The 15280-nt window shown below is 43.6% G+C and overlaps 1 protein-coding gene across 1 annotated transcript; it reads left to right on the top strand.

The window, feature by feature from the left end:
* The first annotated feature begins 6244 nt into the window (after window positions 1–6244).
* LOC148543445 (torsin-1A-like) lies at window positions 6245–13827 on the top strand. Its single transcript, XM_088460202.1, has 5 exons — window positions 6245–6590; window positions 7883–8142; window positions 8642–8817; window positions 10363–10490; window positions 12137–13827. Exons 1-5 carry the CDS (start codon window positions 6422–6424, stop codon window positions 12379–12381), a joined length of 978 nt encoding a protein of 325 aa, XP_088316328.1. The 5' UTR covers window positions 6245–6421; the 3' UTR covers window positions 12382–13827.
* Window positions 13828–15280: the final 1453 nt, after the last annotated feature.

The raw sequence follows: 15280 nt of genomic DNA, 5'->3' as shown, positions 1-15280 counted from the left end.
TCAAGACGTCACAAGCCAAGAACTCACCGATATGCGCTCGGAGATTGATCTTCTCAAGGAGCAGATGGAGGATGCTGAGAATAGATCCAGACGGAACAACATCCGCTTTAGAAACATTCCTGAATCTATTGACTCGGAAGCCCTGCCTGAATACCTTGTGGCCCTTTTTCACCAGTGCCTACCAGATGCTTCTCCAGAGTCCTTGCAACTTGATAGAGCTCATAGAGCCCTTCGTGCCAAGCCATCGTCTGATCAACCCCCACGCGATGTAGTGGTCCGGTTTCATTATTTTAAAACCAAAGAACAGTTCCTTTCTTCAGTTCGTTTTTCCCCTACTGTTTCATTCCGAGGACATAGTCTCCTAGTTTATCAGGACTTGGCTCCTTCGACTTTGAGGAACCGCAGAGACCTCACAAATGTTACAAAAGCTCTTCGTAACCACAAAATTAAATATAGATGGGGATTTCCATTTCATCTCAACGTGTCTCATGAGGGTCGTTCATACAGAATCAAGACCCCGGGGGAGGGTTTTGCTCTGCTTCCTAAGCTGGGCATTGCCCTCTCTCCGCCTGTGCAGTCGTCTGATAATGAATCCCCTCTTCGCCCTGCTCCGACTTCGGAATGGTCCACCGCCTGAAACCGGTCTTTCTTGTGGACTACAGGTGTTATTCTTCCTCTATTAATATTATTACTGATCCTGTTTTATTCGTTTACTGTCTGATTCTGTTTTAATTTACCAATGTCTTATTTTTTATTATTTATTTTTTTCTCTCACTGAGGTTTTGTTCTTTAAATTGTGAGACTTATCCCTGGGGTTTCCGGGTGGTGGGTCCATGTCATGTTCCTTAGATAGGATTCTCCGATGTTTACGCTTATGTTGGGACCGCCCTCGCTCTCTCCGAGAGCCAAGTCTTGTTTTTATTTTATCTGATCTAGGGTAGTCAAGTTACTATTATATTTTTATTTACATGTTCTTCTCTGCTATAGCATTGTCATCTGATCTATGTTTTCCTCCCTCACTGGGTTATCTATTTATTTTTTTATTTTTTCTCTCCACTATTCCTCCTTTTTCATTTCTCACTGGTGTGAATGGTCGCAAGGGAGACTTTTCCTTTCGCGACATCTAATATATTTGTTTATATTGGTTCTCCTTGACTCCTTTCTTTTCTACTTACTGGTTTCTCTCCTCCTTTCTATATCATATTTGAAATATTGTACTGATAAGTTTTGTTCGCACTGTTCAATGTCTGTCCATGCTCTCTGGGCTACCCCCCCCCCCCCCCCGAGCCCCAAGTGCACAGGATGTGCTGTTTCTATCGTGCACCTTCTGCGGCCTGTTGATCAGACGCAGTTCCTTCTCTATCCTTAACTAATAACCTCCCCTCTACCCTTTTCACTCTGCTGTTACCCCCCAGTTGGCTGTGGTTGTCTTCCATGTTTGCATTCATGTGTCATGAGCCTCATCTGGTATCATCCCGATGTCCCTTAAACTCATTTCTCTTAATGTTAACGGCTTAAATTCTCCCCATAAGCGCACTATGGCCCTTCAGTACCTGAAGCGTCAGCGCATCCACATAGCTTTGCTTCAAAAGACTCATTTTTTGAAAACCCATCCACAATTAACAAATAAAACTTTTCTGCATGCCTATTATGCGTCTACTGCCCATAAATCTAAAGGGGTTGCCATCCTCATTCATCAGTCCTCCCCGTTCATTGTTGAAACCTCAAACATAGACCCCCTGGGTCGTTATCTTTTCCTTGTTGGTTCTATTGGCAGCGTCCCTGTGACGATTGCAAATATTTATGCTCCCAATGCCTCCCAGGGTACCTTTCTCTCCATGGTCTTCACTAGGCTCTTTAAAATAGCGAGAGGCAGAGTAATAATTGGTGGAGATTTTAATGTGATCCTCTCCTCAAATATGGATCGAACAGGCCCCTCTGGCTCCTCTTCTACTCAACTTAGGGAATGCAATAAATTAACCTCGCTCCTTAAATTATACAACCTGTATGACTCTTGGAGGGTCCTGTATCCGTCAGCTCGCGAATTTTCGCACTACTCCCACTCGCATAAGGTTTTCTCGCGAATAGATCTCTTTCTGGTGGATCATACTACAACTCCCATTTTACATAGTTCAGAGATCTCCCCGGTTTCCTGGTCTGATCACTCAGCAGTGTTTTTGGACTTAGAGTTTCCCTCCATTTGCCCCCATAGGTTTAAGTGGAGACTAGACGACTTCCTTCTCTTACGCCCAGATGTTCGTACTCAAATCCTTCAGGCAATCACAGATTTTAATCAACACAATGATCCTGACCATACTTCACATGCGATTAATTGGGAAGCTCTAAAAGCTTCGCTCCGGGGCCATTTCCTTCAAATTTCTTCCACCCGTAGAAAAATAGAAAGAAAGGAAATCTGCAATCTGGAGGCTAAAATCTCAGTCTTAACTGAGAAGTGCCAGAGGTTTCCTAAGGATAAATTCTTTCGCCAACTTCGCTCAAGTAGAGCCCAACTGAACCAACTTCTCTCGTCAAAGGCGTCCCGTACTCTCAAATGGCTGCAACAAAGATTCTACGAGTGTGGAGATAAGGCAGATAGAATCTTAGCGCGTAAGCTCCAAACTAAGTGCACCAAAAATAGGATCCTAAAAATTCTAGACCCTACTGGTTCCCCTCAATATGATCCCAAATCTGTTGCTAATATCTTTAAGGACTTTTACTCTTCGCTTTATTCTCTTCAAAATCGTGAGCTCTCCCCCTCCTCTCTTTCTGCTGCCACTTCTACATATCTTACTTCATGTAGATTGCCTTGTTTATCTGCGTCACAGGTATCTGCTCTCAATGAAGACTTCACATATGAAGAACTGGAGCTGGTGGTGAAGTCCATGAAGTCCTCCTCTGCCCCTGGCCCGGACGGATTTACTGCAGCTTTGTACAAGAGATTCCTTCCTTCCCTCTCTCCTCTGTTGTTGAACCTTTATAATTCTGTTCTGTCGGGTCGGATGTTTGACGAGGCCACCACCAGGGCTGAGATAGTGGTTATTCATAAGGAAGGTAGAGACCCCGACTCGTGCGCTAGCTACAGACCAATATCCCTTCTTAATGTTGACTTGAAAATCTTTGCTAAGCTCCTGGCTTCTCGCCTCGCCCGTGTTATTCCCTCCTTGGTCCACCGTGATCAGGTGGGGTTTATCCCCGGCCGGCAGGCCTTTGACAACACCCGGAAGGTCATTGACCTTATTAATTTTGCTAACACGAGGTCGCTCTCTACCCTGGTGGTGGCCTTAGATGCTGAGAAGGCCTTTGACAGGGTTGATTGGACCTTCTTGAAATCCACTCTTCATGCTTTTGGTTTCATAGGGAATTTTATAAATGGTGTCGCCTCTTTATATTTTAACCCATCTGCTTCGGTCCTGGCCAACGGTTTTGCTTCTTCTCCTTTCAATATCTTAAATGGCACCCGTCAGGGTTGTCCTCTGTCGCCGCTCCTCTTTGCCCTGATCATGGAGCCCCTAGCAGCAAGCATTCGCAACAATCCGACAATCACGGGCATTTCAGTTGACCAGTCTCACCATAAAGTGGCTCTTTATGCGGACGATGTCCTTCTCACCTTGACCCACCCCATCTCTTCTCTCCCTGTGGTCTTTGAAGAAATCCAATCCTATGGTCGCCTGTCAAATTTTAAAATAAATCAGGATAAAACGGAAGTCTTACCTATACTCTTGGACCCCATGACTATCTCTCGTTTGCGTAGCTCCTATTCCTTTCGATGGTGTTCCCGATCTATAAAATATCTTGGTGTCCACCTCACCAACACTTACGACAAATTATTTGCTGCCAACTTCCCTCCACTCTTAGAGAGGATTCGTCGAGATCTGAACACCTGGGGAGCTCATTTTATTTCTTGGACTAGACGAGTTAACGCCATCAAAATGAATGTGCTTCCAAGATTTCTGTACCTGTTTCAGACGCTCCCAGTCAGAGTCCCCTCGATCTTTTTAGCTACCTTGCAGCGGATGGTCTCCAGGTTTGTCTGGTCGGGACGTAAACCTAGAGTCCGCTTTCGTATTTTATGTTACCGTGGTGGAGAGGGGGGTTTGGGGCTACCAAACTTCCACAAATACTATCTAGCTGTCCACTTAACCCAGGCCGTTCTTGCACATGCTCCGTCCTGCACTAGGGGTTGGGTGGATTTAGAAGCTCAGCTACTTACCTTTCATTCCCCTTACTCTATCTTTTGGATGGATCACAAGTTTAGACCGCCCTCCCCTTCTATTCTTCCAACCCTTCGCTTCTCTCTGTCTATTTGAGACTACTGCAATAGGGCATTTGCCTTGACTCAGAATCGCTCCGCTATGACTCCACTATGGAATAATGGGGATTTTGTTCCTGGATTGGATCCTAAATGTTTCTCCCCTTGGACGGCAAAGGATATTAAATTCTTGAGAGATATTGCTCCTGTTTGCCCGTTTCCTGAGTTCTCCAATCTGCAAGATAGGTTAGGAATACCTACAAGATATTTCTTTCAATATCTCCAATTGCATCATCTTTTTACCACGGTAATTGGCTCAGGGTCTCATCCATCTTATTCTCTTTTGGAGTCCCTCTGCTTACTCCGTTCCGGCTCTAAAGGGCTTATTTCCACTTTCTATAACCTTCTCCTAGGTCAAAACCGGCCCTTAAAGGAGCTGCACGAACTGGCCTGGGAAAGAGACATGGGCGTTCCTTTGGATCCTAAAGAATGGATCAAAATTCGCGAGCTGACGGCGAAGTCTTCCATTTGTGTCAGAATCAAGGAAAACACATATAAGAGAATGTATAGGTGGTATCTGGTCCCTACACGGATTCGGGCCATCTTTCCTCAGTCCTCAGATAGGTGCTGGAGGGAATGTGGAGGTGAGGGGTCCCTGGCTCACATTTGGTGGCACTGCCCTAAAATTAAAGGCTATTGGGAGAAAGTACATAGGTTGATTCTGCAGGTCACGAGTATCTCCATTCCCCCGTGCTTATCCTTCTCCCTTCTCCCGCGTCCTAGCAATAGCTGTGATAAACTCACCCAATCTCTTATTAGACATATTCTCAATGCTGCTAATTGTGCGATTGCATCTTCTTGGAAAAAACTGGACCCTCCGTCCTTAGCTGCTCTGCAGAGCTCTGTTTGGCATACATATAATCTTGAATATATCACTTGCCAAATTCATGAAAATGTTGCTAAGTTTACGGAGACGTGGGCTCCTTGGTTAGCCTATCAGGAGACGCATACTTAGCTTAGAATGACCTCTTGGAAGGGACTCCACATGCCAACTCTTCCCCTCCTGCCACTTTCCTTCCCTATTTTTCCTTACTAACACTTAATTGTTTTCCCCTATCTTTGTTCCCCTCCGTCTCTCTCTCCCTCTTCTCTTTTCTGATAATGATATTGTTTCGATTTATAACTGCGTAGCTTGACTGTGTTCGTGTTATCTCTCATATGGCTTGGAATATTATGCCTTTTGACCCTCCTATGCCATTTTTTATTTCTTTCTATGCAATTGTATTCTGTTTATTGTACCCTCAAAAATCCAATAAACCCTTTTAAAAAAAAAAAAAAAAAAAAGATTAAAGGTTGGGAGTGACCCCCCCCCCCAACCTTTCTCCCCACACCCGTGAAACACTGTGGCCTGAAGGTTGGATGGCAGGACAGTTCCCGATAATCGGGACAGTTGGGAGGTAATCCCATACACACTAATCCAATTCTAGCCATCATTTTATAGAATGCACTAGATAAAAGGACAGCATGTTTGGCGTAGTCAGAATATCTGTGTGGAGTTTGTACATTCTCGTGCTAGTATGTGTGCGCTATAAAAGCAGCCTAATAACCTATGACAGCTCCAATCTGAATGTTTGCTGTTTGCAGCACCTCCACTTGACCTGTTTAGAAGGATTATTAAAGCTCCCCCAAATGTTTCAGAAAAACTAGAGCAGGGGGCAGGCAATTATGTCAGTCCACCTTCTGTGGAACTACACATCCCAGCATGTCCTGCAACAGCTGTGCTAAAACTATTGCAGGGCATGATAGCATGTGTAGCTCCACAGCAGCTGGAATGCCACACCTTGCCTACCCATGAACTAGACTATAAAGTACAAAAGCGAAAAAGAAACCAAAAAAGTTGCCCTCAGTAAAAATGGCCGCCGTGGTACAGTGGAAGTGATGTCACGGTGCCTATACCCAGTGTACCCCAATAATGAGACAGCGAGAACTACTAAAAAGGCTTTTACCTCCCCCCTGGTGACATTTACTCAGACCGCTGTGACTCCGTGCGACGATTCCGGTCGGTAATACCGTCTTCAGAGTACTTCCGCCCGGCCCGTGCGTGACGTCGGCAGGTCCTGGTGGGGGGGAAATGGCCATGGGCGTGACGTCAGCAGCACACTAGTCGGTGCTATGAAGTTGCTGCGGGCGGCTTTTTGGTTGCTGCTCCCGGGGCTGGCCCGGTGCATGGAACCGGTCTCCCTGACGTTGGGCGCGTTCATCGTCTCCGGCCTCAGCTACTATTGGTTCAGGAGCCCCACTGAGGACTGCAAGCCGCTGGACAGGGCTCTCAATAGCACAGGTGACATGCCAGCACTACAAGTCCCAGCCTGCCCCCTTTGTAGTTCCCCAGCATCTGACTGTCAACAGATTGCATAGGCTTGCCTGTACAGCTGTGGTGGGTTGTGTATCCTGTACATCACAGACACTCCTGGGTAATCCATAGGACATCTTATGGGAATAAAGTAACAATGAGATGGGGTTTAGTGGGTGCACTTTCCAAATCTGTACTGTACTCTGCATGATAACAGTTATAATCTTTTGTATACAATTGCAATGTTCCTTCTTGCAGTGCAGCACATGATTGCCAACATTGTTATTTTGTATGTACTGTATATGTTATAATCTATTAAAGCAGAGCTCCCAGCTGTTTTGATTTTTGGAATCGGGCCACCACAACCCTCTCCCCCCTACAAACACCCCTTCAATGCCAGAAGCACCTTCTGCTGGTATGTGGGGGCACACCTTCCAACCATCCATGTATTGAGTCCAAAGTTCTGCGGGATGCTAGAATGTTGGAAGGTGTGTGTATAGGACCTATCTTATTGTGCAAGTCTAGTGCCCTGTGTATAGTATATAATCGCCATATCCAGCAGTCAGGTCGTGTTGGGTAGGTATAGTGCCCTACAGAGCCGTAACTAGACTTTTTAGTGCCCTGTGCCAGAAAGAGCGTTGGCGCCCCCCTCATTTTTCAAAGTGACATAATGCACCCAAAAAAGGGCCATGACTTCATAGGGAAGAGATAGGAGAGGCCAGGAGATGCTGGGGATGCAATAAGAGGAAGCTACAAGCAAGAATGATAATAAACAAAAATTTGACAGGCCCAAATAGCGCCCCCTGCCCTGTGGTGCCCTGTGCAATGGCACCGGCCGCACTACCCTACCTACGGCCCTGGTGCCCTATGTCTGTGTAGACTAGAGTGTGATATAATTGTCATGATCCTAGTAATAGCAGAAGGGTAGAGAAACAAGGGTATATAATCGCCATTGCAATGTGACCTCCCAGGTTAGTCGAGGACAGCCGCAGATCAGTAACTAGCCACCGTAAACCATATTTGCCAATCACGTTGGTGCCCACATTTGGGCTAATATCTGGTATCCCAAACATGGTTCCCTGACTGCCAATTCTAGATCTCTCCCTCTGCATGTTGTAACCTGCTCTAGAACCAGTTCTATATTCCGCAGTTAGTGCTGGTTACATAGGCTTGCCACTTTCTGGGGAATATATATTGGTCTGTTTATTGCTACTTCTCATTTTGAACCATGTATCATGAATATCTTTTTCTATTAGTAATAAATAAATGTCTCCTTCCAGCCCTGCAGATAGACTTTGACAACAATATATTCGGGCAGCACCTGGCCAGGTTGGTGGTGCTAAAGGGATTAACTGGCTTTATGAAAAATAAAAACCCTAAAAAACCCCTCACCCTTTCCTTTCACGGCTGGACCGGCACCGGCAAGAACTACGTCTCCCAGATCCTGACCAAGAATATTTATCCAGACGGAAGTAATCATGTGCATCTTTTTGTATCCACGCTTCATTTTCCACATGCTAATCAGATTACCAAATACAAGGTAATGCAGAATGGAATGTAACATTGCTTTGATTCCTGTCTAAGAGCCTGATTTTAGAGATGTACGATAATCGGCAATCTGCGAAATGTGCATGTGTCAAGGTACATTACTGTAGTTGCTCGCAGCAACTATTTACTCAGTGTGATTACCAGTCAGGGAGCGTTTGTGGGAGGTAATGGAATTAGAGTCTGGTGAGATGTTTTTTTGTGCATATTGTTTTTTTAGGGTGTGTGTGTCCTGTCTTATGGCTGAAATGTAGCACTTATAAAAGCTGTTTTTAAAATGCAGAGAAAAGTAAGTCAGGAGTTTCAGAGTTATGTCTCATATTTGCTGACATTCTTCCATTACTGCAAACCTTGGCCACCAACCCATGTTAGTGGGAGTTGTCCTTTTCTACTTCATTTACTCATTTCTGAACAGAACTTTCTTTTGACTTGTATTACTGATCCCTCCTATATCTGAAGATTAACCAACAGTCGCATGTCTGTCATTGTAATAGGACGAGCTACAGTCGAAGATCAGGGAGAGTGTAAAAGCCTGCGAAACCTCCATTTTCATATTTGACGAGGTGGATAAGATGTACCCGGGCCTTATCGACGCCATCAAGCCTTTCCTAGATTTCTATGAAAATATCGATGGCATCTCTTACCGAAAAGCCATCTTCATCTTCCTCAGGTAAACTGGAGACCACTAACCTGATCATTTTTTATTTTTTTTTGTGTGTATCTTTGATTAAAGTGCAGCCCACTGTATGCCTTAGTGCTATCACTTTTTTTTCTAATTAACCATTTGCTTGCATTCTTGTGGATATTGGTATAGGGCCTGATTCATCACGGATCGCAACAGCGTACGCTGATCGGTCGATGGTGCGTACTGCTCATGCACCGCAATGAGCGTGAGTTAGCTATGCGATCGCTCTGCTATAACCCACGCAGAAAGAAAGCCATCACAGAGTGAGTGACGTGAGGACAGCGTTTGGGGAGTGATGATGTGGGAGTGGTCTGAGAAACGCAGGCGTGCCTGTCCGTTTAAACGCCGCTGCATGGCCGTGAATTAAATAGCGCCTGCGACGGCATACGCAACTTGAGTACGCACTGCGTGCGTTGAGGTTAGCAATTTCTGAGTAAGGTCAGACCTGCTGTAATTCTGCATGAGGGGCCGATGTTACTCGATATAACTGAAGTATACACAGGACTGCAAGGTATTATGGATGTGAGATAGCGGTAGTGGGCGTCTCTATGCTGGCTGTGCGACGGCTTTGTCGATTGTATACATTAGCATATTTTCGCAGTAGACCTCCGTACAGCTGAGATCGCAATAGCGATCCTTAGTGAATCAGGACCATAATCCACTGAATAATGTTATGATCCCCGCTCAACGCACCCTTTTAGCCACGTTAGGCGGAGATTTTATCGTGGGTCATCTTAACCTCATCTTAATGCGCTCTTCGCTAGCTATTTTTAGCATGCGCAGTCCAGCGACCCCTCGCTATTCAGTTACAAAATTGTCATCGTGGCAATTCTGCAGTGCATGATCTGGGGGGGTGCATGAAAAAGTCGGGAAATCGCCATGAAACCAAAAAGTGGCAAATATTATTGGATAACATTATAGAGGGCTGTTAGTGTCCATAGTCAAAGCATTGCAGGGTGTCAAATGGCTGATTTTTACTGTTTTTATTTATTTTTTTAATTAATCCTGGAAAAATGATGGTATTTCCGATTTATAAATCCCCATCAAAATACCTGTCCCACACTATTCAACCCTTTTTTTTTTTTTTTTTATCTTTTTACAAAAATTCACCTGAAAAATTGGTCAACTTGTGCTATTTAAATGACTCCAAGTAATAGTTCATTGGGACAGGTTACCTTTAAAATAAATATATATTTGAATATATTTACTTGCACAGAATGAGAATTAGATAGGAGGTATAATCACAGCCACGTTTATCACCGCGCTCAATAGTTATTTATATTGATAATGGACATTGTAGACATTTGGCACCAGTAGCATCGGTGGCAGCATATGTTCCATGTATGTAGATATCTTCTATCTATAGTCTAAATACTGTTCACACTTTGTCATGTGGGTTCTCTGTCCTAGACCTTGTTCACTAAGATGTTGCCATCTGTTCTGGGTTCCGTTCCCCATTGGCTCAGTCATTCCTTGGTTAGTACGTTTATACCTGTGTAACGGTCAGTGTTGGTGCACTTTGTGTCTCAGTAACACAGGAGGAGAGAAGATCTCTGAGCTGGCGTTGGATTTCTGGAAGAAGGGTAAGAAAAGAGAGGACATCCAGCTGTCTGATGTGGAGCATCATTTGGCCCTGTCCGCATTCAACAAGAAGGAGAGTGAGTATACAAGGACGGGTCACTCATCTCCCATAAGATTTCAAAACATGCTACATACATAATATAGTCCCTCCCTGAAATATAAAATGCTAACAGTTCATCCATAGCTCAAACAACTTTAGTTCTGACAAAGTAATAAACACAATTTTTTTTTTAATATATTTTTTTAAAGATCATTTTTTCTAGTTAAACAAAATAAAGACCAAATAAACACTGTCTTTTTGCTGATGTGGATTTACTCTAGTTTTGGTGAAGAAACAAAATCTAGGATTAATGCGTTGTTTTTCTTTTTCTTATTTTTTTAATTTTGTTATGTAAAGTTTTGTGAGTTTTTTTTTTTGTTTGTTTTTTTGTTTTTTTTTAATTACTTTTATATTTTAATATCTACTTTGGCTTACATTGCTTATAACAGTTTATTTAAGTTGTGGGATGAAACCTCATTAAAAACAATTTCAAGCGTTCATCTTCTAAAAGCTGTTTCCAGAACTGCTTCTTCATCTGTACAAGATATTTTAATAATTGTTTTTTTGGGGGTGTTTAGTTCAACTTTTAAAAGTAAGTTTATTTATTAACAAACCATTTTAGGTGTAAACTAGCATTAAAGCCGTAAAACAACCAATATCCCTCGCACAGGAGTACTTGGACCTTATTTTTATTTTATTTTAAATGTAACTTTGGTTTATACACAATGCATGATTATCTTAGCCCCACCTGTGACTGAGGGTCAGGCGGACCTTTAGTCTCCCGGGGAGTGGACAGCTGTAATAGCTCTGTTCCTACCATCCAGAGTACTACACTTGCAGCTGTGTGCAGCGTTAAGGCAAGCTGAGGTCTTTCAGGATCTTTTAAGACAATTGAGGGGGTCTTTAGTTAAAGAATTTGTTGGCTTTACATCACGGTCACAAACTCCATCCCAATGCCACCAGATCATGGCAGCATATGTCACATATAGGAAAATGTTTAACTGCCCATTTCCCAACCCCTGAAAAAAAAAGTAAATAAAAAAAAAATAATTATATATATATATATATATATATATATATATATATATATATATATATATATATATATATATATATCTATAATGCCTGTGTTTCACACATTGAGCATCTGTGCAGCACTGTGTTCGGGTTGGATCTCTTCTGCAAATAATGTTTTATTCTGATTGTTACTAAAAGTGTATATTTAAACTGCACAGGATAACCTATACTAATTGATTTTGATATTTATATAATATTTTATATTGCGTCTACTTTCAGATAGTGTACATTTTTATTGGTTAGGTGCTTGATAAAAGGTTTTCTTGTGGAATTTAAAAAAATAAAATAGAATTCCGTAGACGTCAAAACAAGTTTTTCCTGATGCGGTTCCATCATCCGTGGGTTGTTAACATATCCGTCGTAGATCCAATCACCTTAACATACGTTTTGATGCAATGTGAGGCTGTGTGTCGGTAGTATTAGGCCTAACCCATTGGCTGTCAGCTGTTGAAATGCTATTTCTTTTTTTTTTTCTAATGGACAACAGTTTAGCTGTACATTGCTGTATTGTGGGAGTCTAACTTCCTTTTGTCATTGCAACATACGCCCAGTCATTGAAATGCCTGTTCCTTGCTCGCCAGATTGATGCCATGTTTCTGTACGCAGGTGGATTCTGGCACTGCAGTCTGATCGATAAAAACCTCATAGATTACTTTGTGCCCTTCCTGCCACTAGAATTTGAACACGTGAAGATGTGCGTGCGAGCGGAGCTCCAGCGGCGCGGCCTCGCGCCAGACGAAACCATCGTCACCAGGGTGGCCAAGGACATGACCTTTTACCCCAAGGAGGAGAAAGTTTACTCTGTGAAAGGCTGCAAAGTTGTGAACGCTAAATTGGATTATTACCTATAATCGGCCATCTTGAACATCCTGTTCTAGACATGACAGCCTTAAAGTGGGATTTAAAAAAAAAATTAGGTGCAGATCTGGACTTCATTCCCGTGGTGGAAGATCAAACTATCCAGGGTCCGTTTCCTATATTTTCTTTTTTAATTGCTGTACGACCTAGCAAGGAAGAATAATGAAGGCCGTGTCCGCGAGCGAGGGTTTTATACATTTCCTGCAGGGGACGTTGTTTGTGGAGATCGGAGGATCATGAATACTCCAGTCCGGGCTCCGGCAACAGATCTGCTGATTCTTGCAGAAACTATAAATCACTTTGATAAAAGAAATATGTTTATATGATTTAAGTGTTTGTATAGATTGTTTTTGTGTCTTTGTCCCCCCCAGATCCCTCCCCCCATTACCAGCTTATTCTGTTTTCTAGAGTATTGAAAAAGCTCTAAATGCAGGAATATAACAGGAGGCAACTTGCTGATGTATCGGACGCAGGAAGGGAGCCATTCCTTCAGCTTGGGAGCCATTCCTCTAGCTTCTGTTCCAGGTCCACAATCCGGCATTAGTGGGCTTTAATAATGTGTCCTCCTTCCCTGTGATCTGTGAGTCCCAGGTGATAACGGCTGCTAAGCCTTGCTGAAGCTACTGCACAGAGCGGCTTGTATTTACCTTGCTGCATCCTAGGTGGACAACATAATATGTCGGCTATCTTATGGGGACCTTCCCATTGTAACTGCACCTTGCTCAGTTGTCGGCACGATCGCCAAAGTACTGTAGCTTGTTCTTGCATGGCGGTTGGTGGCCCGTGTAAGACACTGCCACCCAGTCTTTTTTGTAACTAAACTGCTGTACAGAGAATGTATACAGGCTGCTAATGGCCATTTATGGACGTATTGTGACCCAAGTGAGGCCTCCATGCTTTCATCACTGCATTACACACCGTGGTCAGCAGCCCATTCGCTCAACATAGGACAGAGAGATGATGCAAAATAGGCCAACCCATTCTATTGACTTAAGGAGATGGTATATTCCCAATTAAATTCTGGGTACGTTGCTATCTGAGAGACTTAAGCCTCAGACCTTTTTATTTTTTTAAACAAAGTTTTTATTGGAATTTTTCTAAATAAAGCAAAAGGTACAGTATCAATTTGTATACAATGCAAAAAAAAGTACAAAGAGGCTGGTTGCATATAGCAGAAGGACAAACTTTCAATCGAAATGGGATGATATCCGTGTTAACTGAAGACAGGGGGGAGATGTATCAAAGCTTTGAGGGAGAAATAAAGTACCAACCAATCAGATTCTAACGGTCATGTTACAGACTGTGTTTTTGACAAATGACAGAAGCTGATTGGTTGGTCCTTTCTCTCTCCCCAAGGCTTAGTACATCTCACCATGATTAAGGTCTCTCAAGAGAAAACAAAGAAAAAGAGTAACAGGAGGGGAAGATAGAAACGGGGGAAGGGTGAGTAAGGGGACGGGATGGAGGGAGAACGAGAAGGGGAAGGTATTGCTGGTGGGCCAAAGACTTGGGGGAGCGACACTGGGCTGTGAAGTCAGCCGGGGGCGGAGGAGGGGGTGGTTCTTGGTAATATGTAGGTGAAATGTAGCATGGTCACATTAGAATTTGCAGTGTCATATGTTGTATATTTTATTGCACAAGGTTAATATGTGATCTGCCAATAGCCGCGCCTTGTGTGCGAGGGCTCAGGGAGGATGTGATTTTTGTGTGTCGTCATATTTGTGCACTGATCCCTTTTTGTTCTGGTACTTGCTCCTAGCAAAGCAAATTCAGGGATTACTGCAGACACATTCCTGCCAACTGTCCCGATTTAATTGGGAAAGTCCCGCGTTTTTGGCACTGTCCCACCCATGGGGACGGGGGGTATTGGGGCTGGCAGCAACTCTGTCACCTCTACTCTGCAGTGGTGAATGGATGCACGTGGCATCCATTCAGTGGCTGGAGGAGGCTTGGGGCAGCCCGAGGGCCGGGTTCACCCCCAGTGTGACGAGAAATGTCCACGCCCCTAAATCATCACCAGCATGGGGCGTGGCCATGTTCTTTTTCTTGCGCATATTGAATTTTCATCATGTTGGGGGGTAATCAGATGTAATGTGTAATTGACGTTACAATATTGCTTTTTTCGCCATGTCTGCAATATTTCAAAAAGTTGTATGTGCCAATGCAACATGGCACCAGTGTGCTTTAGTCTAGAACAGACCGAGCTGCCTGGCCTCCTGGTGCTGTAAGTGTTTACTTGCTCTGGATAACACATGCTGATATCCAGCTTTAGGATTGTCTAGTCCACACTCTCTCACTTCAAACTTTAATCTGCGTCCACCTTTTCTGCATTGGTTAATTCTCTGCAAGCAGGATTCAAACAAGCTACTCAAACCAATCAGACGGCAGCTTACTGCTGATGTCAGTGATTGCACCCAGAGCAATGTCATGTCATGCAGTTTAGGCAGTGTCTCTGGGCAGCCCCTTCCTCCATTAGTGCTGCATTTTCAAAGCCTATAAAATCCATAAAAGAAAAAGGAAAAATAACTGCATGGTTTCATCCAATAATAGTCAGTGATACTTTAATTTACACCAAGATAAAGATCCGTTTCACCATCAACGACCTTTGTATTTTATATATATATATATATATTATATACAGAGCCGTAACTAGACTTTTTGGTGCCCTGTGCCAGAAAGAGCGTTGGCGCCCCCCTCATTTTTCAAAGGGACATAATGCACCCAAAAAAGGGCCATGGCTTCATGGGGAAGGGCCTGGGAAGAGATAGGAGAGGCCAGGAGATGCTGGGGATGAAATAAGAGGAAGTTACAAGCAAGAATGACAATAAACAGAAATTTGACAGGCCCGAACAGCGCCCCCTGACCTGTGGTGCCCTGTGCCATGGCACCGTC

Source organism: Taudactylus pleione, unplaced genomic scaffold (assembly GCF_031769625.1).
Source record: "Taudactylus pleione unplaced genomic scaffold, aTauple2 ptg000003l, whole genome shotgun sequence".
In the NCBI taxonomy this organism is placed as follows: Eukaryota; Metazoa; Chordata; class Amphibia; order Anura; family Myobatrachidae; genus Taudactylus; species Taudactylus pleione.
The sequence above is the reverse complement of the archived record's forward strand: the minus strand, read 5'-3'. Positions and strand labels throughout refer to the sequence as shown.

Coding starts and splice junctions, on each gene's coding strand:
- LOC148543445 (XM_088460202.1), top strand. CDS start 6,422: ATGAAGTTGCTGCGGGCGGCTTTTTGGTTGCTGCTCCCGGGGCTGGCC. Junction 8,818..10,362: donor GCCATCTTCATCTTCCTCAG/GTAAACTGGAGA, acceptor TTTGTGTCTCAG/TAACACAGGAGGAGAGAAGA. Junction 10,491..12,136: donor CGCATTCAACAAGAAGGAGA/GTGAGTATACAA, acceptor TTCTGTACGCAG/GTGGATTCTGGCACTGCAGT.